The sequence below is a fragment of the Loxodonta africana genome, chromosome 22 (genome assembly GCF_030014295.1).
Source record: "Loxodonta africana isolate mLoxAfr1 chromosome 22, mLoxAfr1.hap2, whole genome shotgun sequence".
Classification (NCBI taxonomy): Eukaryota; Metazoa; Chordata; class Mammalia; order Proboscidea; family Elephantidae; genus Loxodonta; species Loxodonta africana.
In genome coordinates, this window is record NC_087363.1 from 15,504,006 (window position 1) to 15,528,683 (window position 24,678).

General features: G+C 48.2%; 2 protein-coding genes across 3 annotated transcripts in view; one reads left to right on the forward strand and one right to left on the reverse strand.

Annotated features, from left to right (window-relative positions):
- Window positions 1-10,340: 10,340 nt before the first annotated feature.
- ARHGEF3 (Rho guanine nucleotide exchange factor 3) overlaps window positions 10,341-24,678 on the forward strand; it is a 353,777-nt gene continuing 339,439 nt past the window's right edge. For both annotated transcript variants that reach the window (XM_064274347.1, XM_064274349.1), the window contains exon 1: window positions 10,341-10,414. The gene's annotated coding sequence lies outside the window, so the exon portion shown is untranslated. The remainder of the gene's footprint in view (window positions 10,415-24,678) is intronic.
- On the reverse strand, window positions 15,878-16,407 carry SPATA12 (spermatogenesis associated 12). Its single transcript, XM_064274358.1, is given in 4 exon segments — window positions 15,878-16,261; window positions 16,263-16,315; window positions 16,318-16,348; window positions 16,351-16,407. Coding segments are annotated over 4 exon segments (369 nt in total). The 3' UTR covers window positions 15,878-16,033.

Sequence of the window (24,678 nt, forward strand, 5' to 3'; positions counted from 1 at the left end):
TGGAAGAAGGAGTGGCACAGAGCAGCCCTGGGCAAAGTCCTGTTGGTTGGTTTCCCAGAAGATGAAATTCTGTCAAGCTCTTGCATCCTGACCGTGGCGTAGCCTTCACTGCTTCTCGTCCTGTTCACCCAGCATACTGTTCATCGTTTTGCCCGTTGATTCTTCTTTCCTTCTCTCTGCTATTTCTCCTTATTTCTTAGAACCAACATTTGAGTGGCAAGTGCTTTATACAAATCTCCTTTATCACCACAGCTACCTCGTGGGGTGGGTAGTCTTATTGTCCCCATTTTACAAATGGGGAAACTGAGACACAGAGAGGCTGTCCCTGACTCAGGATCTCACAGCGGGCTGGTAGCAGAGCCCAGATTTGAGTTGCAGCAGGCCCTTAACTAGACTGCTCCTTTATCCGTTCCACAAAGGCCTAGCTACCCAGTAAGGGGTGGACTTCAAGACATCCTTGTGTGGGCAAAGGCAGTAGGCAGCTCCTCCCACAACATTAGGGGGCAGGGGAGGAAGTAGCAGTAGACAATCGAATGTTAGCATGGTTAGTTCCTGGTCTTGGCGCTCTTCACCTCCACTCTCACCATTACCAGCCCCATGTGGAAGGTAATGTTAGCATCCTCACTGTTGAGATACCAAGGGCCAGAGATTAGGCAGCTTCCCCAAGGGCACAAATGGAAACGGCAGTGCTGGGGTTCAAACGTGGGTTTGAAACATCCACGCTCCTAAACGATAAAAAAAAAAAAAACAATAAGCTACGAAAAAAACAACCTTGTGTAACAAATTACAGAGACTTTGTTCCTTTCTCAGGCCACATATTGAGAGTAATCCATTTCCTGCCCTGGGCATAGTAGGCCTTGAATACATGCTTATTTTCCACCCCTGCTTTCAGCATACCCTGTCCTCTCTCTACGGGAGCAAAATCGGAAGTGGTCCAAGAAGTAAAGGGCTGGACAGGTGGATGGATGAAATGAAGGGGGAGATGGACAGGATGGGGTAAGGCATTTTCCAATGAGACAAAATTCAAATGGGATCTTTGGGGTTAAGAGAAAGTATTGCAAGATCAGTGAACTTGGCTCCCTGGCCTCTTTCTGGAGGGGACATTGCACCATCTTTCACATTTACAGATGATACAATCTTATAGGAACAGTGCCTTGTCCCCAGAAAAACACCGTCACTCTCCTGAACCCTTTGTTTTGAAGGCCACATAGGCCATAATGTGAGTCTAACACTGTGGCCTTTCAATAAAATTGGTTTCTCTCCCTGGACACCATTTTAACTTAGTAGTGAAGTCACTCCTGAAATTCACCCATCAGCTGAAGATTAGACAGGCCTATAAAACAAACCATAACACACATAGTTCAACCATGTGTACAAGACTAAATGGGCACGCCAGCCCAAAAGCAAAGATGAGAAGGTAGGAAGGGGCAGGAAAACTGGACAAACGGAAACGGGGACCTGGAGGTCGAGAAGGGGAGAGTGTTGACATGTGGTGGGGTTAGCAACCAAAGTTACAAAACAATTTGTGGATTATTTAATGAGAAACTAATTTGCTCTGTCATCTTTCACCTAAAGCACAATTAAAAAAAAAAAAAAAATTGGTTTCTCTAAAGAGAAATGGCCAAAATGCAGAAGTCAGGAAATGAGACCAGGAGGGTTCATGTTTCTCTTGTTCCCCACCACCTACTCCCCCCACCCCCCCACCCCCAACTGTAAGCATATTTAGGGACTGGAACAAAATAGTATGTTTGGAGGCTATTTTGATCTGTTTAATAATAAGGTCCAATTCTCTTCAAACTTATATACTAGGAAGCTTGTGAAAGGTGATTTTCAGATCCATTGTTAAATTGAGAAGGTAGTAATTGAGTTGGAGGTTTTATAAATCTGTGAGATTAGTCTATTTTGGGGGGTCAAAATTTGGGTTCAAGTTTCTGGTGGGAAGACTCATTTGGACTGGGATTTTCATCGAGGCAGCACATTGGTCAGTGCCAGCCCACTGAGGTTTGGAGTCAAACATTCTTTAGCATTTATTTGAGGCCTGCAGTGTGTGCTGGGGACACAGTAAAGAACAAGATGCACGTGATCCCTGCCCTCCTGACTCCACCTCTTTTCTGCACCTCAATGTTTTCATCTGCCAGATGGGACTAGAAACCACCTCATAGGATTATCGTGAGGATTAAATGAGATGGAGTCTGTGAAGCGCCCGATGCCGTCCTTGGCAAATGCTGCCACGTGGTAAATAGTGCTGTTGATTTTTCTGTGGAAGAGCAGATCTTAGGTTCTTTCAGGCCTAAGATGCCCACAATCCAGGAACTTTGTCAGGTGCCAGCAAGTCCCCTCTATGACCCGAGAGTCTGAGAGAGGAGGCTGAGTCCATGCCTGGCTGTTTTGGTGGTAGTCCAGGAAGGGAGGGGATGAGAGCTGGGGAGGGAGGGTGCTTTGTGTAGAATTAAGGCATTCACACTGCGGTTCTTAAGCTGGACTCTGTCACAGGCTCAGTTGGCCTTACTGAGCCTGTCGCAGGTGACCAAGCACTTGGAGATCTAATTTTCCCTTCACCAGACTCTTTTTCCAGGCCACCTTTTAGCCCTAGTGGAGACACATTTTTCTGGATTTACTGCTTCAAGGCCCACATGCCAGGTGGGTGACCACACCTGTTCTGGATGGGAACAAAGGCAAGGATTGTTTCTCAAACTATCAGCGAGAGGTCTGGGGAATTTTCTGAGTTTTAGATGGGGTGGGGTGGTGGGGGCAAGGAGAAGCTGCTTGGGCTTTTCCAATCTTGCTGGTAAGAAACATTCCTCTGAGCGGGCAGGTGTCAGCCTCAGGACGAACTAGATGTTTCCCACCAGGCTGGGCAGGGCCAGGCTGCGGGGGGACTTGCAGCAAAGCAAGGCAGGAGCCTGCCAGGCAGCAAACTGCCAGTGAACGCAGGTTCTGCCTTTGGTATGTTTCACTGTTGGAAAACTATAGATAACACAATGTTTGCCAATTCCACATTTTTCCTGTGTGCAATTCAGGGAGACCAATTACATCAGTCAAGTTGTGCAACCGTCTCCAATAATTGTCACCAGATTTTCCATCACTGTACACAAATTCACTGCTTCTTAAACAGTGGTCCCCCTTTCTCCCACCCTGTCACCCCTAGAAGCCACCTGCCTTTAGTTCTGTGTCGCTGAAGTTAGAAGAACATAAAGATCCTGCCCATGCATGTTTAAAAAAAAAAAAACAGAACCTGCTGCTGTCAAGTCGATTCCTACTTATAGTGACCCTATAGAACAGAGTAGAACTGCCCTGTAGCGTTTCCAAGGAGCGGGTGGTGGATTCAAACTGCTGACCTTTTGGTTAGCAGCCGAGCTCTTAATACCCGTGCCACCAGAGCCCCTACATGTGTGAGACTGTGTATAATCATCGACAAGGTGATTCTTACACTTTTAGCATTGTGACTGAAGTGGGGGCTTTGGTCTCAGACATCCTGAACTTAGATCCCCGCTGTCACTTATTCTGTGACCCAGGGCAGGTGACTTGATGGTTTAGGGCTAAGCCTTTCATCTGGAAAATAGATGGTAGTTCCACGCCTACCTGGGCTGTCCTGAGGCTTGAATGCGAGACCAGGTGAAGCTCTGATCTGAGCACAGAGCCTGGCAGAAGCTCAGTCCCGTGCAGGTAAGCAGGTAGTAATCTCATCAGGAGTGGGGCCACCAGGAGTAGGTTAAGGGGTCTGCAGTTATAAAGGCGGAATGGAGGGTGGCCCAACCTCCCCCAATACCTCCCTGTGACCCGGGCCTGTGTGGCTGATGGACTAGCTAATGGAAGTGAAATTCCTGCCTCCTGGAGGTCAGCTAGGCATGGCCTTCATGGAAGGTGGCACCTGATCAGATGCTACTCCCCTGCTGAAGCGTCCAGTGGCCCTGGAGATCACAAATTTCCTACCTGGACCCCTGTCGACCGCTCCTCTCTTGTGTCCCTGTCTTCTCTCTAGCCATACCAGACTTCACTGCAATTTCTCACACAGGGCCTTTGCATGTGCTGTTTCTTCTGCCTGAGACACCCGCTCTTTGCCTCCATCCCCTCTTAGTGGGGAAGCCTTCCCTGACCACTATCCACCCTGCGTCTAGTTCCTGGCATGTGCTTTCCGGAGCATTTATTTCAGCTTGTAATTAACCCCCCTCGTGTTATTATATTGAAGCCCTGGTGGCACCGTGGCTTAAGAGCTCGGTTGCTAACCACAATGTCCTCAGTTTGAATCTACCACTTGCTCCTTGGAAACCCTATGGTACAATTCTACTGTGTCCAAGTCAGAATCAACTTGATGGCAACGAGTTTAATTTTGGTTTGGTTTTGTGTTATTATGTGCCAAGCCCTCTTGCCCCCTAGAATAGTTGCTGTGTGAGGCCAGGCTGTGTCCTTGCAGAGGCTTCCATCCAGGCTGGGCTCAGATTCCATTGCTTCAACCAACCTGGGACTCAGCCCTACCACGGAGCAGTCATGGGGGGAAGTCACTGCGTCTCTGATTCTCAGCTTCCTTATCTGTTGGCTGGGGGTAAAAATGCACCACCTCTTGGGATTGTTGTGAGGAAAAAAGTAGGTGGAGGGCATAGCCCTTGGGGCAAGTGCCCCAAAACATTAACTTTTGTCATCCAGATAAGCAGTAACAGTTACTAGTTATTAGTAAAAGGTTTCCTGAGGAGAAAACTGCATCTATTCCTTACTTTGCAACTTGGGATAAGACCCCAGGCATTTACCATGATCCAGAATATTGAGAACCATTGAGCTGTCCTACGTATTCCACTCTGAACGGTTCATTTTGTTTCAAGGTTTTACTCCCTGTCGGTCTTGTCGCCAGGCTGGAAAGTAAACCAGTTACCATGGGGTTGACTCTGATTCATGGCAAGCCCGTGTGTGTCAGCGTAGAGTTGTGCTCCACAGGGTTTTCAATAGCTGATTTTTTGGAAGTAGATTGCCAGGCCTTTCTTCCGAGGTGCCCCTGGGTGGGTTCGAACCTGCAACTTTTTGGTTAGCAGCCAAGTGTGTTAACTGTTTGCACCACCCAGGAAGGCTGGCTAGAAGACATCTATAAATGGGGTTGGTTAATGACATGGCCTGGGTTGTCGTTATCCCTGTGCACTGGTGTGCCAAGTGTGGTGCCAGTTGCCAGGTGCTCTGTGTACATTGCCTCAGTCATCCCATCCTTGCCTCAGGGCTTTGGGGTTGAGGTAACAGCCCACCTCCAGGGCAGGCCCCAGGTTGGAATTGAACCCAGGCATTTCCAACTCCAGAGCTCCTCTCTGTCTTTCCATTCCACTGCCCTGTGTGTCAGGTTTTCCTTCAGCCCAGATGATGAGAGCAGAAAGGGCTTGCTTTCAAAGAAGCCTTTTATTAGCTACTCACAGAGTGTTGCTTAGGCTTGAACAGTAAGACCAACAACACCTTAGTCCATCCACCAGTGTCACCGTCCCTGGGTGAGGACTGCACCAGGCTGGTTGCTTCATCAACTGGATGCTCCACACCCTTTAAATGCAAAAAAAAAAAAAAAAAAAAGCCCAAAAATAGGTGGCAGTGCTGGGGTGGGGAGACAGTATTGTTGTTATTGTTGTTGTTGGGTGCCCTCGAGTGGGTTCCAACTCATAGCAACCCTGTGCACAACAGAATGAAACACTGCCTGGTCCTGCGACATCCTCACAATTGTTGCTGTGCCTGAGCCCATTGCTGCAGCCACCGTGTCAGTCCATCTTGTTGAGGGTCTTCCTCTTTTTCACTGACTCTCTACCAAGCATGATGTCCTTCTGCAGAGACTGATCCCACCTGATAACATGTCCAAAGTATGTGAGATGTAGTCTTGCCATCCTTGCTTCTAAGAAGCATTCTGGCTGTACTTCTTCTAAGACAGATTTGTTCGTTCTTTTGGCAGTCCATGGTATATTCAATATTCTTTGCCAACACCACAATTCAAAGGCATCAATTCTTCTTCAGTCTTTCTTACTCACTATCCAGCTTTTGCATGCATATGAGGCGATTGAAAACACCATGGCTTGGGTCAGGCACACTTTAGTCCTTAAGGTGATATCTTTGCTTTTTAATGCTTTAAAGAGATCTCTTGCAGCCAATTTGCCCAATGCAATGTGTCTTTTGATTCCTTGACTGCTGCTTCCATGGGTGTTGACTGTGGATCCAAGTAAAATGAAATCCTTAACAACCTCAATCTTTTCTCCATTTATCATGATGTTGCTTATTGGTCCAGTTGTGAGGATTTTTGTACATACACACAATGGAATACTACACAACGTTAAGGAATAGCAACAAAATCACGGAACATTTCACAACGTGGCTGAACCTGGTGGACATTATGCTGAGTGAAAAAAGTCAATCACAAAAGGACAATTATTGTATGAGACCACTATTAGAAAAAGCCAAGAAAAGGTTTTCACAGAGAAACATTCTTTGGTGGTTAAAAGGAACGGGAGGGGGGAAGGGAATACCGCTAACTAAATAGTAGACGTCATGCTTGGTAGAGTATCAGTGAAAAAGAGAAAGACCCTCAATGAGATGGATTGACACAGTGACTGCAACATTGGGCTCAAGCATAACAATTTTGAGGATGGTGCCGGACCAGGCAGTGTTTCGTTCTGTTGTACATAGGGTCTCTCTGAATTGGCATCGACTCAGCAGCATCCTAACAGCAACGACAACCAAACCAAAATAAACCAAACCCATTGCCGTCGAGTTGACACCGACTCATAGCGACCCTGTAGGACAGAGTAGAACTGCCCCTTAAGGTTCCCAAGGAGCAGCTGGTGGATTCGAACTGCCCATCTTTTGGTTAGCAGCCGAGCTCTTAACCACATTACCACCAGTGCTCCTTAAATGAAAAATAAAGAACACAAGTTAGCAGTGGTTATCTCTGGGTGGTGTGATTGTTGGTGGGTTTTAGCTTATTCTTTATACCTCTTGGTATTTTCTACATTGTTTTACAGTGTTGTTGTATCATCACAGCATTCACATGTACCCTGCACACAAAAGAAGCCTAGTGGGCGTTCCAGGTGTACAAGGGGCCCTGAGTGGCTAGCTTTGGTGGTCTGAGTGCTGCCCTTGCCCTGCCTCATGGCTTCTTGAGCCAGTTGCTTTTCTCCAGGCTCCTGTTACTGCTTTCCAGCTGGCGTTTTCCTGTTGCTGTGCTTGTTCCCACCAGTCAGTCATAGCTCATCATCCACCCTTCCCGCAGGCCACATGGGGTCCTTTTGTAGACACCCCAGCTTTCCCTCTTGTTGATTTAGTGAGGTACTGGCTCTGGCCCTGCTGCTCTTTTCCTGCAGAGTTAGGGGAGACAGAGCTGGGTTCAAGAATGGACCCTCATAAGCTAACTGTTCCAAGGAGAAACGGTTGCTCATCACCCGTGTCTTATGGCCTCTGGACGAACTTTCAAACCCCGTGGGTAGTAACCTACGCTTCCTGCCTACCCCTCATCTGCCGCATCTGCCGCTCCACCGAAAGCTCTTCTTGGGCCCCCAACCTGAGTCCAGGAACCAAGTCCCCAGCCCTCCCCCAACACAGTCACAGGGTTAAGATGTTGTGGGTGAGACAGGTGGGGAGCTACGTATAACCCCTGTGGACTCAGCTGATTTGTTTCTAGTCTGCATATCCTACTTGCAGATGTGTTGTTTCCTGGAAACCCTAAATTATAAAACAGATGAAGCCAAGAGTTTGCGTTTAGTAATAAAAATGCATGCTGCCTTTTTCTGTGCATGGGCAATATCCCTTCCTCAGCAGCCAGGATGATCACCCAAACCACAGCTCAGGTCCCTTCTGTTTAAACCCTTTGGTGGTCAAGGTCTAGTGTTTCACCTTGGCCATCGAGGCCCAGCTAGCCTTGTTCTCCCCTCACTATCCCACCTGCCCCTCTCCATGGACTTCCAGAAATGTGTCCTGATCTTTCTCCCTGCTCTGGGCTTCCACGTCTCCTGCTCTGTCCACCTTTCCCTGCTTAGTTTCCACGCGTTTCTTTTTTTTTTTTTTAATCAGGGCTCAGCCTTGGCCACTTCCCATATGAAGGCTCTGATCCCTCAAGTCTGGGTGGGTACCTCCTTCAGTCTGTCTCTCCCTCCTCAGACTGTGATCTCCATGAGGTTGTGTCTGTCTTGGGGATAGAGTCACTGAGTTCGCCGAAGCTTGGCACACGTTGGTCATGTAGCAGCCACTTTAGTTGTTAAATAAAATGTCATCTTTGACCAAGTTGCCTGGGTACAGCATCAGGCTCTGGCTTGAGTCTGAAGTTCCTACTGAGCTCTGTGTTAATGAGGGAGAGGAACCCCTTCCTGAGTGTGGGGGTGCGAGAAAAACAAAAGAGGCTCTTGGAGAAGAGATTGAGAAGACCAGCGGTCAAGACACAGGTTTTGCCCTTGGAAATGGAGTACTGGGGAGGGTGTGTGTTCCCGGAACAGGAAGGGGATGGGTCATGAGGCTTTGGGTTTGGGGACAAGGAGCCCCCTTGAAGTTGCAATGGAATGAAGTCACTGCTGTTGGAGTGAAAGTTGATTTGCTAAAGATGCTCAGTGTCTGGCCCAAAAGGTGGGCTGTGGACCAGGAAGAGGCCACCCAGCGCTGAGTCCCAGTATCTGCAACAAGGACGTATTGGCTGTGCCAGAGTGAGTTCTGAACACCGAGTGCTGGTCATGGGAGGCCTGGGCTTTGAGATCTTCCACGTTCCTTGCTATTATTGGGATAGGGGGCTTCCCAGGGAGCCCTCAGTAGCCTCGCACTCCTGGGTGGTGGCATGGGGGGCAGCAGCAGGTAGAAATCACCCTGTGGAGGGTTAGGAGGTCCACTCAGAGCTCCGGTCCTGTCCCTTACCAGAAGGTCAGACTGGGCAAAAGCCTATAAAGGCTGCGCTGGTGCTCTCTCAGTTCTAAACAGGGTATCAGATTGTGATCTCTGGGGTCCCTAGTACGACCTGTATGCCTGCTTCACCTAAGCTTCAGTTTCTTCACCCGAGAGATGGGACATGCACACCTGAATCTCACAAGGCTGTTGTGAAGGTTAAATTAGATCACGCACCTAAAAATGTATGCCTGGCACGTGGAAGCAATCAGGGAAATTTTTGTTTTGATTATCACAGTATATACTTTCATAAGAACCCAGTAACTACAGTGTATGGCATCCTTTATTCCTTTCTTTAAGTCACAATTTTATTGTTATGAAGAAAGGCACAAGATGTGGAAGAGTATATATTGGAGGACCGTGGGGTCAAAAAAAAAAAAAATCTTCCTTGAACTGTCATTTAAGCTAAGACCCAGAGATAACAGTATTAACCATACAAAAATTGTGTGTTTTGGGAGCCCTGGTGATGCAGAGGTTAAGAGCTATGGCTGCTAACCAAAAGGTCAGCAGTCCGCTCCTGGGAAACTCTATGGGACAGTTCCTCTGTGTCCTATAGGATCGCGATTAGTCGCAACAGGGTTTTTTTTTGGTGTGTGTTTGAGAGGGTTGGATGTAAAAACCTAGTTCTGTCACTTGGAACAATCAGAATAGTCTTGCGGACAGTAGGCGTTTTACCTGTTGAACGAATGCAGAGACTAGTTTTTAGATTCTCACGTTTATTCTGCGCGGATGACGCAGCCACTGCCGGCCGCTGCTCCCTCCCCAAGCCCCGGCGACCGCCCACAAACCCCCGATTGCTGACCACCCGCTGGCCTCCGGGAGACTCGCGCGGCTGTTAGTTGGTGGCCGTTCTCAGCCCCATTCTGCAGTCCAGAAGACTGAGGCTCGGCGAAGACCTGACACACCCGAGGTCAGCCTAGCGGCGGGGTGGGATCCACGTGCAGGCTCCGGCCGTCGCCCACCCAGGCAGCCCCTGTCCCTGCAGGCGCGGGCGTCGCCAGAGTCCCCTCCCGCTCCGACCCTTGACTGCCAGCAGCCCCCGGGGTTTGGGCGGCGCTTTCCCGGCCGGGTGAGCGGGAGGCGGGCTGCGCGACTCTTATCAGCTGGGGTCGGATTTAGGTGGTGGCGGATCCCCGGGGGCCGAACCCTTCCTCCACCCGGCGTGCCCTCCTCGCCTTCCCGGAGACCCAGGGCGCGGGACTGGGCAGAGACGCCGGGAGTGGACGCGCCCTGGTCCCGCACCCAGCTGGGGCGCGCTAGGGGTCCTCCGCCCGCCCTCCGGCCCACGCGGCCCGCCGGGCCGTCCCGCCCCCCGCCCCGGCCCCCGCCCCGGCCCCCGCCCCGGCCCCGGCCCCGGCCCCGGCCCCGGCCCCGGCCCCGGCCCGGGCCCGCCCCGCCCCGCCCCCGCTTGGCCGAGCCCCGCCCCCGGCCCCTCCCCTGCCGCGCCCGGGGGAGCCGCCCCCGCCCCTGCCGCCGCTCGCACCGCCGGTGCTGCCGTGCGCTCCCTGCCCCTCCGGGCCGAGCCGGCGCGGGCGCAGAGGTGAGTGCAGGAGGCCGGCCGGAGCCCCCTCCCCGCCCGTTAGGCCTTCCGGCCTGGACGCCCTCCGGCTGGACGCCGCGGAGCTGACACTCCCCTGGGCTAGATTCCTCCCCCTGCCTTGATTCACCACCCCGAGCTGGACCCCCACCTCCGAGTCGCTCTCGCCTGGGTCGCGGTGTCCGCGGCGGCGCACGGAGCGCACGGGGGCGCCCTGACACGTGGGCGCGGCGCAGGTGGGCAGTGCCTCCGCCAGCCCGAGCCGGCCGCCGCCCGGCTGGAGACCCTGACTCGGGCCCTCCGGCAGCTCTCAGATGAACGCTCCCGGAGCCGCTTCCGGGGACGGTGGCGCCACCTGTCCCGGGACGCAGCCCCTTTCCTTTCCCTTGGGTTTCCTGGGCGCCCTCGCCGTCTGCGCCTCCCCAGCCCTGGATGGGGGCCCGCAGGTCAGCGTCGCGTCGTGCGCTGCTGGAGGTGGCTCGCCGGGGGGCGGGTCGCTTCGCGCGGGCAGCGGGACTTTGAGCGCTCCGGGCGGCGGCCGCGATCCGGCCTGCCCGAGCCGTTTTGCTGGCAGCTGCATCTTTTAAAGCTGAGCTGCTAGACGGTCCCGAGATGTGTCCCGAGATGGAAGTGAGAGTGGCTTACGCCAAAGTGAATTTTGGTGCCTCGTGTGCAGAGACGCGTAAACGCTTTCTCAGGGTGGACGTTGACCGAGCTGGGTGGAAGTGGGCCTTGCCATGGGGTCAGAGTTGCGCTCGCACTATCAGCGGCCTCGTCGTTGCTTTGATCATTGCGGGAACAGAGTGGCTGGTTCCTACGATTTATCGCTGAACCAGGCTGGCTTCAGCACTGGGCAAGTTGTGAGAAGTGCTCAACAGTAGTTGTCCTGAATGCACTCACAGAGTTATTTTTTAAGCATTTCACGCACTACCCAGGTATAAGTGCTTTCTTCCCTGCAACGTGGAAGAGGAGGGCTTTGCTGTGTCTTTGTCTTAGCTGTGTGGTCTTGAGCAAATTATGTCACCTCTCTATGCCTCGGTTGTTTCATCTGTAAAATGGGGCAATAATAGAAACCTTAAAAGGTTATGTAAGTTTAGAGCACTTACAACAGTGCCCAGTACATGGATTCTACCTGTTAGCTGCTCTTGTTATTACTACAGACATCTGTCTAACAGGCCATCAACAGCCCTCGCTCCTGGAGGAAGTGGGTGTGCAGATGCCTGCTCCTTACCCTTTCTCTGCAAAGGACTGGAGGGCTTGATGTTGCTCACAGAGTAGCTCTGGTGGCCCCTTCAGCGCAGAACCCCTTTCCTTTGGCTTTGCATCTGTCAGGGTTACTCAGCCTTGTGCAAGGTCGCATCTCAGAATGTAGGATTAGAAATGATGGCCTTTGTCAAAGGCATGCGTGAGAAATGGGGTCTCCAGGACCTTCCCTGGAAAATCTGGGGTGTGACTGGATGTTTGCCTCTCTGAAATGGAGTAGGCGTTTCTTGAAGTTCTTGGGCCCCCTGACAGGCTGACATCCTCCAGGTTCTGTGAGTGTGGCGAATCTCAATCTGGGGACCCAGGGACCTGCCCCCCATTCATTCACCTCCAGTAGTTGTCCACGTCGTCACCATCCTTGTCCTTTCTGCCAGTGGGGTCTCCCTGGGTTGCACCAGATTAGCTTCTCTCTTCTTGGTGGTAGTAACCATGGAAATTCTGAACCTGGGACCCTGGGAACCTCCTGATATACATGAGACATTCAGAGCTTGGGCTTATGTTTTTCCAGGAGGGACCCCCATTTCACTATATTCTCCAGGAGGTCTGTACTCCACAAAATGGACCCTGAACTAGTGATGGGGCATGTGGGTTCTCACCCCTTGTCTGGGGCAGGCCTGGGTTTTTAAGGGGCCATGATGTGCCCTTGCTCAGAGCACAGCTTCCAGTGGAAAAATCAGGTCTGCTTTGACTTGAGAAACTGGTAAACAGGTCAATGGGGAAGGAGAGGACAGGCCATAGACGTTGGCTGTTGACCAGTGGTAGTGACATCAGGATGGGATTCAGATGAAAATTTGAACTCAGGTTGTCAGGAGCCTTCTCAGGGCCTTTGCACTTACTCTTCCCTCCACCAAGAACGCTCTTCTACCAGCTCTTCCTGTGCCTGGCACTTTCTTGCCCTTGGACCCACATGTCTCCTCTGTAGAGAAGGTTTCTCTGACCACCCTGTTGTAAGCAGTCCCCTCCCCCGTCAGCTTGTCATGTTCTCTGGTTGTATTGTGTTTTCATGGTACTTACCTGAAGTTACCTTATTCATCAACTGTTCGTGGGTGTCTTGTCTGCATCCACCCAGGAGAATGTAGGATCCAAGAGGCAGAGGTGTTCCCCTCTTCAGCACTGAACTCTGGACCCTGGCACACAGTTGATGCTCAATAAATACTCCCAAGTGGCAGAATGCATGAGCATCTGTTGAGTGAAGTGAGATGAGACCAGAGAGCTTTTGAGAGTACCGAAATGCAAAAGACCTGGCTGTTAGGCAGGAACTTAGGGTTAACAGTGACTTTTCAGGTCCCTTGGCTCAACCTCCAGCTGGAATCACCTCTGCAGCATCTCTTCCTAGTAACTGTTTGTCCTCCAGAGATAGCATGACCCAGTGGAGGAGGGACATGGGTGCAGAGAGCCAGATACAGCCGTCCCTCAGTGTCAGCTGGGGATTGGTTCCAGGAGCCCCCTGATACCAGAATCCCAGGATGCTCAAGGCCCTGATAGAAAATGGCATGGTCTTCGCATACAACCTGTGCACATCCTCCGTGTACTTTAAATCATCTCTAGATTGCTTATAATGCCTAACACTGTAAATGCTATGTAAATAGTTGTTTTGTCACAATTGCAGACTTGCTTTGGAAAGAAGACTCTCTCTTCTATGAGTTTCTGGAGCTCTTTTGGGAACACAGATGCTGCCTGGGCCTCAGCTGATGCCAATTCACCGTGATCCTGAAGTTCTGGAGGCTGGAGCGCTTTCCAGAGCTAGCCAGCCATCCCCTCCCAGCCTGACACTCCTCCCTCTCACCCTCCTCAGCCCCTCACACTGAGCCTCAGAGGGAAGGCTTTGACCACTCCATTGCTTTTTAGGAGCCATTTTTCACAGAAACAAAGCATGTACACAACAGAAGGAGCGAACGGCCGAGACACAAGGCGAACAATGCTCAAAGAGTGCTGGAGAGAGACCGTGGACCTGTGAGATGGCGAAGGCTACGGCGGCGGGTGTCTGTACCGCACTTAGGTTGCGTGGACTCAGTGTAGTGCCTGGCACTGCGTGGCAAATTCAAATTTTGCTTTTTTGGAACTTTGTTTCTTTTCTCAAGTATTTTCGATCTGTGGTTGGTTGAATCTGAGGATGTAGAACCTGAACATATGGAGAGCCGACTGCATATTCACGGTACCCACTCTGATGTGGACGAAATGGGCCCCCAAACTTCTGCATGATAATGGCTTTGCATTCTGATCCTTTCATCCATCAGTATCCATCCCAGAGAGTTACTTGTCTTTATTCCCGTGCCATCACTGAGGTTCCTGAGGCCCTGACCAAAACTGAGCATGTTACTGAATCGTGTCACCAGAGAGGACCTGAGGCGAAGATGCATCAAGTGAAGAGGCCATTGTGACAGTAACTGCATTGGGGGGCGGGTGAGAGGGACATGTTTCTTTCTCACTCTTCTGTTCTTTCCCTGAGTCATTTTTTCTGAATCATTCCTTAATCAATTTATTAATTGCAAGACTAGCTATATTTAAAAAAATTTACTCTTTGCATCTGTTTTCTTAATGGTTTGCTGAAGTACTCTGATTCACATCACCTTGCACGTACAGGTTGAAACTTGGAGTGAAAAACGAACAGTTTTCATACTTGATTCTAAATTATCGAGTCAGTTCAGTTTCCACTTGGGAGGCCACCAGTGTGGAGATAAGGTCTGCTTTCTTTTTCATTGTGGTAAAAATAGTTTGTTCATTTACAAAATGCATGCTGTTGTTGTTGTGTGTCGTCAAGTCAGTTCTGACTCATAGCAACCCAATAGGACAGAGTAGAACTGCCCCATAGTGTTTCCTAGGCTGTAATCTTTACGGGAACAGACTGCCACATCTTTCTCCTGCGAAGCAGCTGGTGGGCTTGAACTGCCGACCATTTGGTTAGCAGCTGAGTGCTTAATTATTGTGCCACCAGTGTTCCTTATAAAATAGATATATGTTAAAAAAAAAAAAAAGACTGGAGAGGACTACCTAATTGTGGTAGTATCTACACATGAACCTTAACCACTTAGTCTATTTACCTTATTTATTCAAGAAGCATGTATGGAGGGTGACTCTGTGCCAGACTCTGGCCACACATCAGTCAGGCTCTTCCCTTGTACACTTTATATCCAGTGGTAGACAGGGACAATAAACAGATTATAGCCAATGTCTATGACATGATGGCAGGTGGTGTGATCAGTGTTATGAAGAAAATGAAACTGGTTAAGGCCATCCAGAGTGAGTGGGGTGAAGGTGGAGCTGGTTTAGGTCAGGAAGGTCTCTCTCAGGAGGTGGCATGAGAACAGAAACCTGAATGAGTGAGGGAGCAGCCACGTGGATAGCTGGGGGAGACCATTGCACGTATATGTAGCCTAAGGTTATGGAGATGCTCCGGGTATGGCCAGTCAACTTTTGAGCCCTGGACATGGCCTGTCACTGGAGTAGGGGAAGAGGAAATGAGCCGGTTTGGTCAGGCCCACAGAGGATGTGGCTGGGTGAAGACCTTGGCATTGACTGCCGTGATGGTCGACCAGAAGGCTTGCACCTTCCTTTACAGAGGATGGAGCCTGGAGTCATGATGCTTCCTGAGAGTTCACCTGGGGTGTGAGTGTGAGCCAAGGAGGCTCTGCTGGGGTTAGACCCTACACAGAGCAAGACTGCCTCACCCCCCTGTGGTGTCCATGGATGCCTTCTTTTTTGTGTTGTTGACTTATATCCATCTCATCAACTAGAGGGAACCACCCAGAGAGAAAGTAGTTGCTTAGCGGGGCTTCCATGGGAAAAAATGAAGAGCTGAAAATGTATAGGATGATGCACACATCCCATTCTCTCGATTGATTGATCAATTGATGTTATTTAACACAGTGTAAAATTCCTAGGAGTTAAGAACATGAGATCTGGGTTGGAGGCCTGACTCTACCCCTTTAATTAGCTGTGTGACTTTGTACCAAGAACTTAGCCTCTCTGAGTCTTGGTTTCCTCATCTGTAATACTGGAGAGGAGGTGTGATAGAGAGGCTTCTTGAAAAAAGTGACATTTAAGAACATACAGAGACGGATGGCTAGCAGTCATCCCTGTTGGGGTGGGTGGGATAAAGGGAAAAGCAAAGAGCACGATAAAGAGAAAAAGTTATGAGATGATGCAAGATTTTCGTTGGTTATAGCAGTGTGTGTGTGTGTGGTGGAGTGTACTATGAAGGGGGAACTGACACAGTGACCCCTCAATCATCATCAGTTAATCTGTGCTGGGCTTGGTGCTTGCATCCCCATGTAATCTCCACAACCACGTGTGAAACAAGCCCACTCATTAGCCCATCTTCCAGACGAGGAAATTGTAGAGAGGTGAATAACTTGCCAACTACGTGTCTTCCTGGGCTTTGCCAAGCTGTATCAGGAGAGCTGGAGGTGAGGAGGGTCTTTCTGGAAGATTAGTTTGGGATACAGTGATGTCAGGAGGAATGGCTGTTTCTGTGTCTCTCTGATGCCTTAGTGTGCATCCCCATGGAACGTGTGCTCTGGGAGGCAGAGGCTGCCCTGCTCCCGCGGGACACTGCGTGCCTCAATAATGCGGTGTACAGTGAGGGTGTGCTGGGATGTTGGGTGGATGCCCCAGGGCCTCGGGGTGGCCATGGAACAAAAAGGCAGAGGTCATTGCCTTCATTTCCCAGTTGGCTCAGACAGGGCCCCTAACTTTTCTAAAGTGGACCTGCACGTTGTGACAGAACTGGACATGGGGCCCAATCAAAACCAGAAAGCTCCAGAAAGAGAGGCTGGGGCACTTGGCCACTGGTGTATGAGGACAGAGAAGGCAGTTTGTGATGCCTCACCTGGTTCCGCTAAGCTGTTTATTTAACAGTCCAGCTTAACTCCTTGTCTCAGCACCCTGCCTACACTCCCAGCCAGCGTATGGTGGCTTTATGGGTCTGGATTTGCTCTTCTTGCTGATAGAACCCCCAAGCCCTGAATTCATCTCCAGTTCTGAGTTCAGTCATATTTTCCTGGACGTTGGTGTGATCCAGTGCACTGGCTGCTTTTTAGGTGAGCTGGAATGTGCTGAGATTATACAGTGGTAGTTGTGTTGCTGGGGTCCAGCCTCAGCTCTGGCATTACTAGTGGAGTCTTATGGATTGAATTATGTCCCCCCAAAATATGTGCTGTGAATCGTAACCTCTATGCCTGTGGATTTAGAAGAGAATGTGGAACCAGGGATATGATTGCTGATGTCAGATGGATCCTGGCTGAAAGCAAAGAATACCAGAAAGATGTTTACCTGTGTTTTATTGACTATGCTAAGGCATTCGACTGTGTGGATCATAACAAATTATGGATAACATTGCAGAGAATGGGAGTTCTGGAATACTTAATTGTGCTCATGGGGAACCTGTACATAGATCAAGAGGCAGTTGTTCACACAGAACAAGGGGATACTGCATGGTTTAAAGTCAGGAAAGGTGTACATCAGGGTTGTATCCTTTCACCAAACCTCTTCAATCTGTATGCTGAGCTAAGAATCCGAGAAACTGGACTGTACGAAGAACGGAGCATAAGGATTGGAGGAAGACTCATTAACAACCTGCGTTATGCAGATGACACAACCTTGCTTGCTGAAAGTGAGGAGGACTAGAAGCACTTACTGATGAAGATCAAAGACCACAGCCTTCAGTATGGATTATGCCTCAACATAAAGAAAACAAAAATTCTCACAAGCGGACCAATAAGCAACAGCATGATAAATGGAGAAAAGATTGAGGTTGTCGAGGATTTTATTTTACTTGGATCCACAATCAACAGCCATGGAAGCAGCAGTCAAGAAATCAAAAGACACATTGCATTGGGCAAATCAGCTGTGAAAGGCCTCTTTAAAGTGTTGAAAAGCAGAGATGTTGCCTTGAGGACTAAGGTGCACCTGACCCAAACCATGATGTTTTCAACTGTATCATGTGCATATGAAAGCTGGACAACGAAGAAGAATTGACGCCTTTAAACTGTGGTGTTGGAGAAGAATGTTGACTGTACCGTGGACTGCCAAAAGAATGAACACATCTGCCTTGGAAGAAGTACAACCAGAATGCTCCTTGGAAGCAAGGAGGGCAATACTACGTCTCACATACTTTGGGCATGTTGTCAGGAGGGATCAGTCCCTGGAGAAGGACATCATGCTTGGTAAAACAGCGGGTCAGCAAAAAAGAGGATGGCTTTCAATGAGATGGATTGATACAGTGGCTGCAACAATGGGCACAAAGATAGCAGCAATTACGAGGATGGTGCAGGACCGGGCGGTGTTTCGTTCTGTTGTGCACAGGGTTGCTATGAGTTGGAACCAACTCGAGGGCATCTAACAACAAGCTGCTGTTGTTATGTGAATGACTCAGGCCTGACCTCACTCATGCCAACCCCCCTTTGTACTTAAACACACCAGACGTTCTTCATTCATATTTGGAGACCTCACCAGGGCCGGGTGCTATCCTTTTTGGAGACGACCTTATTAGGAACCAGGTCTGGATAATGGGGTAGGGGGTCAGTTAATTGTGAGAGAAAAGCCAGAGGTGAGATACCATTGAGACCTCCTGCCCAACCATGACCCGCATCCTGTCCTCTCACTCCGATCTCCTCAGCCCCCCTTGCAGGTGTCCCATGTTACACATGGCATTTGGTCCCTAAGGGGCATGCAACACCCTTGCTACCTGGTTGCCTTTCTGCGCCATTCTGACTCATCTTCAGCCATGCTGACCCCAAATCCCATGCCGGGCTCTCTAGTCGAGCCGAACCTGACAGTCCCCCAGGTCTCCCAGGGGCTTTTCTACCTTCACATCTTTGCTGCACTACTGGAATGCTCTTTCCTGCTTGTCCGCTTTCAGAACCAATGGCGTCTACCTCTTTCCTCCCCTTTTGGGTAGAAAAAAGAATACTTTTTTGTACAAGAAATCCTGATTACATTCTTATTATACACAAATGCAAACAAGTCAGAAATTGTAGAGTAAAAAATGAAATTTCACCTCCCCAGTCCCAGACTTAGGAGCCCTGGTGGTGCAGTAGTTAGGTGCTCAGCTGCTAACCAAAATGCTGGCAGTTTGAACCCACCAGCCGGTCCATGGGAGAAAGATGTGGCAGTCTGCTTAACTGAGGAGTACAGCCTCGGAAACCCCCTGAGGGAGTTCTGCTCTGTTCTATAGGATTGCTGTGAGTTGGAACTTCAACAGCAGTGGGTTTTTTGGGGTAGTCCCAGGATTGCTTCCAGAGAGAATGTTTATGAGAAAGTTATGGGTATATGTTTCTCCATGTGTGTACCTGCGAGTGTCTTTAAAAGCTAACATAATGGGCTCATTTCATATGTAGCATTCTCTGGTAATTTTTTTTGCATTTGGCTTTCTAAGACTGTTTTCCCTGTCTGTCACTATACATCTCTCCTCATATTACCTGCCCTGCTCTCCCCCTCCCCAGGGCAGAGTCAGTTCTTCCCCTCCTGGGTGGCTTTATGAGATCCCCTCCCCAAGCAGTGAGGCAATGGATGGAGGGGAAGGGGTGTAGGGTAGGGAGACTCTTTGGGACCTTTTTTCTGTGAGTTCCCTTGGGTGGGATCTCCCCCCACATCCCCTCAGTAGCACCAGACAAAGGATGAGTTACATGATTCCCCATGAAGACCCTTCCGAAGGTGGGCTACCAGAGACATTCTGAGCCCCCAAGTAACCATGAACTGATGAAGTTAAACTGAATGAGAAAAGCACCCGTTTGGGGTGTAGGTTTCTTTACATGAGAAGTCGGTCCCATTAGTTTATCTCCCCCTGCCCCCGTCACGTTGTCCTGGTTTTGTAGGTACCCCCCCATCACTGATGGATCAGCGTGCTTTTCCTGAGCCTCTGTTGTGTGGGTGTGACCAGACAGAGGTCCATTTCTAATTCCCATGGTAAGATCCACTCAAGTGGGTAAAGGCTAGTGACCTAAAACCACAGCAGGGCAGCAGTAAGCCAGCTTAGAGCAAAAAAAAAAAAGCACCCCAGCTTCAGATAATTCAAAAAGGTTGATAAGCCACAGGCCAACCTGGAAAGTTAACTTTAGGTCCTCTGGTTGAAGAGCCTGAAATAACTTAAAAAAAAAAAAAAAAAGAGCTTTATTGAGCTGCAATTCATATACCATACCAGTTGCCATGTGGCAACTGGTCCAACTCATGGCAACCCCGTGTGTGCCAGAGTAGAGCTGTGCCCCATAGGGTTTCGGTGGCTGAGTTATTGGATGTGGATTGCCAGGCCTTTTTTCTGAGGTGCCTCTGGGTGGACTCAAACCTCCAACCTTTGGGTTCGCAGCCGCGTGCCTTAACCGTTTGCACCACCCAGCAATTCCCCATGTACCATAAAATTTACCTTTTTTAAGTGTGCAATTCAGTGTTTCTTAGTATATTCACAGAGTTGTGCAACCAACCATCAGTGTCTAATTTTAGAACATTTTTATCACCCCAAAAAGAAAGAAACCCTCAAGCAGTCGCTTCTCATCTTTCCCTACACACCAGCCCCCGGAAACCACCAGTCCACTTTCTGTGTCTATGAATTTGCCTGTTCTGGACATTCTTACCTGTACATGGAATCATGCAATATGTGGTCTTTTGGGAATGACTTCTTTCACTTAATATTTTCAAGGTTTATTCACGTTGTAACATAAATCAGTACCTTATCCTTTTTATGGCTGAACCATACTCCATTGTATGTATTAACCACATTTTGTTTATCCATTCATCAGCTGATGGACATTTGGATTGCTTCTACTTTTGGGCTATTATGAGTAATGCTGCTGTGAATATTTATATGCAAGTTTGTGTGGACCTATATTCTTATTTCTCTTGGGTATATACATAGGAATGGAAGGGGTGAAAGTCGGGAACTGGGGGTGTGTGGCAGGACTGTTAGGACTGTGAGTTCCCTGGGGTAGGCTCTCCCTCTTTACATCCCCCAGGTCGTATAACCCTATGTTGAACATTTTGAGGGATTGCCAAACTTTTCCACAGCAGCTGCACCATTTTACAATCCTACCTGTAGTGTGTGAGGGTTCCAGTTTCTCTACACCCTTGTCAACACTTGTTGTCTGTCTTTTTGTTATAGCCATCTTACTGGATGTGAAGAGGTATCTCACTGTGATTTTGGTTTGCATTTCTCTGATTGCTAATGATGTTGAACATCTGTCCATGTGCTTATCGGCCATTTGTGTATCTTCTTTGGAAAAACATCTATTCAGATCCTTTGCCCCTTTTAAAATTAGATTGTCTTTTTATTATTGAGCCGTAAGAATTCTTTACATATTCTAGATGGAACTCCCTTACCAGATAAATGACTTGAAAGTATTTTCTTCCATTCTGTGGGTTGTCTTTTTACTTTCCTGATGGTGCCTTTAGAAGCACTAAAGTTTTTAATTTTGATGAAATCCTATTTACCTATTTTTTTTGCTTGTACTTTTGACATCATATCTAAGAAGCTGTTGCCTAATGCAAGGTTATGCAATTTATGCCCATGTTTTCTTTTAAGAGTTTCATACTTTTAGTTCTTACATCTAGGTCTTTGATCAATTTTAAGTTAATTTGTGTATGTGGTATGAGGTCACTGGTGGTGTAGTGGTTAAGAGCTATGGCTGCTAACCAAAAGGTCAGCAGTTCCAATCCACCAGGTGCTCCTTGGAACCCCTCCGGCGCAGTTCTACCCTGTCCCGTAGGGTCACTATGAGTCAGAATCGATTTGACGGGTATGAGATAAGGGCCCTACTTTATTACTTTGCCTGTGGATATCCAGTTGTCCTAGCGCCATTTGTTGAAAAGACTGCTCTTCCCCATTCAGTTGTCTTGTCACGCTTGTTGAAAATCAGTTGACCATAAAGGTAAGTCTTTATTTCGGAACTCTAAATTTATTTCATTGATCAATATGTCTATCCTTGTGCTGGTATCACACAAACTTGATTATTGTAGATTTGTAGTAAGTTTCAAAATTAGGAAGTGTGAGTCCTCCAACTTTGTTCTTCTTTTTCAAGATTGTTTTGGCTATTCTGGGTCCTCATATCAATTTTGTGTGTGTGTGTTGTAAATATATAGGTGACAAAACATTTGCCATCTCAACAATCTTCATGTGTACAGTTCAGTGACATTAAATATGTTTGCTACATTGTTCAGCCATCACCATTCCCGAATTTTTCCATCACTCTTGGCGTATAACTTTTTCCCTCCATAAATAAACTAATGTTAAACTAATAAACTAAACTAATAAACTAGCCCAAATGGATTTTTAGATTAGCCTGTGAATTTCTGCCAAAAAGGCAGATGGGATTTTGGTAGGGACTGCATTGAATCTGTAGATCAGTTGGGGAGTTTTGCAATCATCTTAACGATAAGAAGTCTGGAACCTGAAGTACTTTTAGTGGGTGCGTTATCACTTAGCACCCCTTGCCCTTAAGTCTGCTGAATAGACACTCAGACCCATCCTTCAAACTGCAAAGACAAAAAGCAGGGAACTCAGCAAGTCTTTTCCTCACTGAAGAGTGTGACAGAATGTAGCATAGTGTGGTCACCAAGGCCGGAGACCTCGGATAACACATTTAGCTACTGAGTTTGTGAAATGAGAGCGCACCTGTCACTGGCCATGAGGGAGTGAATGGCAGACCTGGCATCCCTGCATTCTGAGGGCCTTGATACTCCTATAGCCCCAGCCTCCATGCCTTGAGAAGTGTGGTGAGAACTGGGGAGCCACACAGCCCTGGAGGCACCCAGTAGTAGTGGAGGGTATTCGAATGAGACCCATTTTAACTTGTTTTATCTGTTGCGCAAAGAGGCAGGGTTTTATTTGAGCGAAGGGTTCTAAAGCTTACCCCTTCGCCAACACACAAAATTCATTGGCATCATAGTTTGAAAAGCAGAATAAAAATAAAGAACTAGTATCACATACAGGGGCATTAGTGGTTCAGTGTAGAATTCTCACCTTCCATGCAGGAGACGCAGGTTGGATTCCTGGCCAACGCACCTCATGCACAGCCACCGCCTGCCTGTCAGTAGAGACTCGCGTGTTGCTGTGATGCCGACCAGGTTTCAGTGGAGCTTTTAGATTAAGGCTCTCGGGACCTTCATTTGCTGATGTGGCACAACTCAAAATGAGAAGAAACAGCTGAAAACATCCATTAATAATTGGAACCTGGAATGTACAAAGTATGAATCTAGGAAAATTGGAAATCGTCAAAAATGAAATGGAACGCATAAACATCGATATCCTAGGCATTAGTGAGCTGAAATGGACTGGTATTGGCCATTTTGAATCAGACGATCATATAGTCTACTATGCTGGGAATGACAACTCGAAGAGGAATGGTGTTGTATTCGTTGTCAAAAAGAGCATTTCAAGATCTATCCCGAAGTACAATGCTGTCAGTGATAGGATAATATCCATATGCCTACAAGGAAGACCAGTTAATACGGCTATTATTCAAATTTACGCACCAACCACTAGGGCCAAAGATGAAGAAATAGAAGATTTTTATCAGCTGCTGCAGTCTGAAATTGATCGAACGTGCAATCAAGATGCACTGATAATTACTGGTGACTGGAATGCGAAAGTTGGAAACAAAGAAGAAGAATCAGTAGTTGGAAAATATGGCCTTTGTGATAGAAACAATGCCAGAGATCGAATGATAGAATTTTGCAAGACCAACGACTTCTTCATTGCAAATACCTTCTTTCACGAACGTATACACATGGACCTCGCCAGATGGAACACACAGAAATCAAATTGACTACGTCTGTGCAAAGAGATGATGGAAAAGCTCAGTATCATCAGTCAGAACAAGGCCAGGGGCCCACTGTGGAACAGACCATCAATTGCTCATATACAAGTTCAAGCTGAAACTGAAGAAAATCAGAGCAAGTCCACAAGAGCCAAAATATGACCTTGAGTATATATCCCACCTGAATTTAGAGACCATCTGAAGAATAGATTTGATGCATTGAACACTAGTGACCGCAGACCAGATGAGTTGTGGAATGACATCAAGGACATCATCCATGAAAAAAGGCAAGAGGTCACTGAAAAGACAGGAAAGAAAGAAAAGACCAAGATGGATGTCAGAGGAGACTCTGAAACTTGCTCTTGAGCGTCGAGCAGCTAAAGCAAAAGGAAGAATTGATGAAGTAAAAGAACTGAAGATTTCAAAGGGCCTCTCGAGAAGACAAAGTATTATAATGAGATGTGCAAAGAGCTGGAGATGGAAAACCAAAAGGGAAGGACACGCTTAGCGTTTCTCAAGCTGAAAGAACTGAAGAAAAAATTCAAGCCTCGAGTTGCAATAGTGAAGGATTCCATGGGGAAAATATTAAACGACGCAGGAAGCATCAAAAGAAGATGGAAGGAATACACAAAGTCATTATACCAAAAAGAATTAGTTGATATTCAACCGTTTCAAGAGGTGGCATATGATCAGGAACCGATGGTACCGAAGGAAGAAGTCCAAGCTGCTCTGAAGGCAATGGCGAAAAACAAGGCTCCAGGAATTGACGGAATATCAGTTGAGATGTTTCAACAAACAGATGCAACGCTGGAGGTACTCATTCATCTATGCCAAGAAATATGGAAGACAGGTTCCTGGCCAACTGACTGGAAGAAATCCATATTTATGCCTATTCCCAAGAAAGGTGATCCAACCGAATGTGGAAATTATAGAACAATATCATTAATATCACACACAAGCAAAATTTTGCTCAAGATCATTCAAAAAATGGCTGCAGCAGTATAAGGGGACTTCTAAGTCAATTGGCAAAATAATACTATTATGAAAACATTCTGCATCCCACTTTGAAATGTGGCGTCTGGTGTCTTAAATGATAACAAGCGGCCATCTAAGATGCATCAACGGTCTCAACCCACCTGGATCAAAGGAGAATGAAGAACACCAAGGTCACATGAAAACTATGAGCCCAAGAGAGAGAAAAGGCCACATGAACCGGAGACTTACATCATCCTGAGACCAGAAGAACTAGATGGTGCCCGG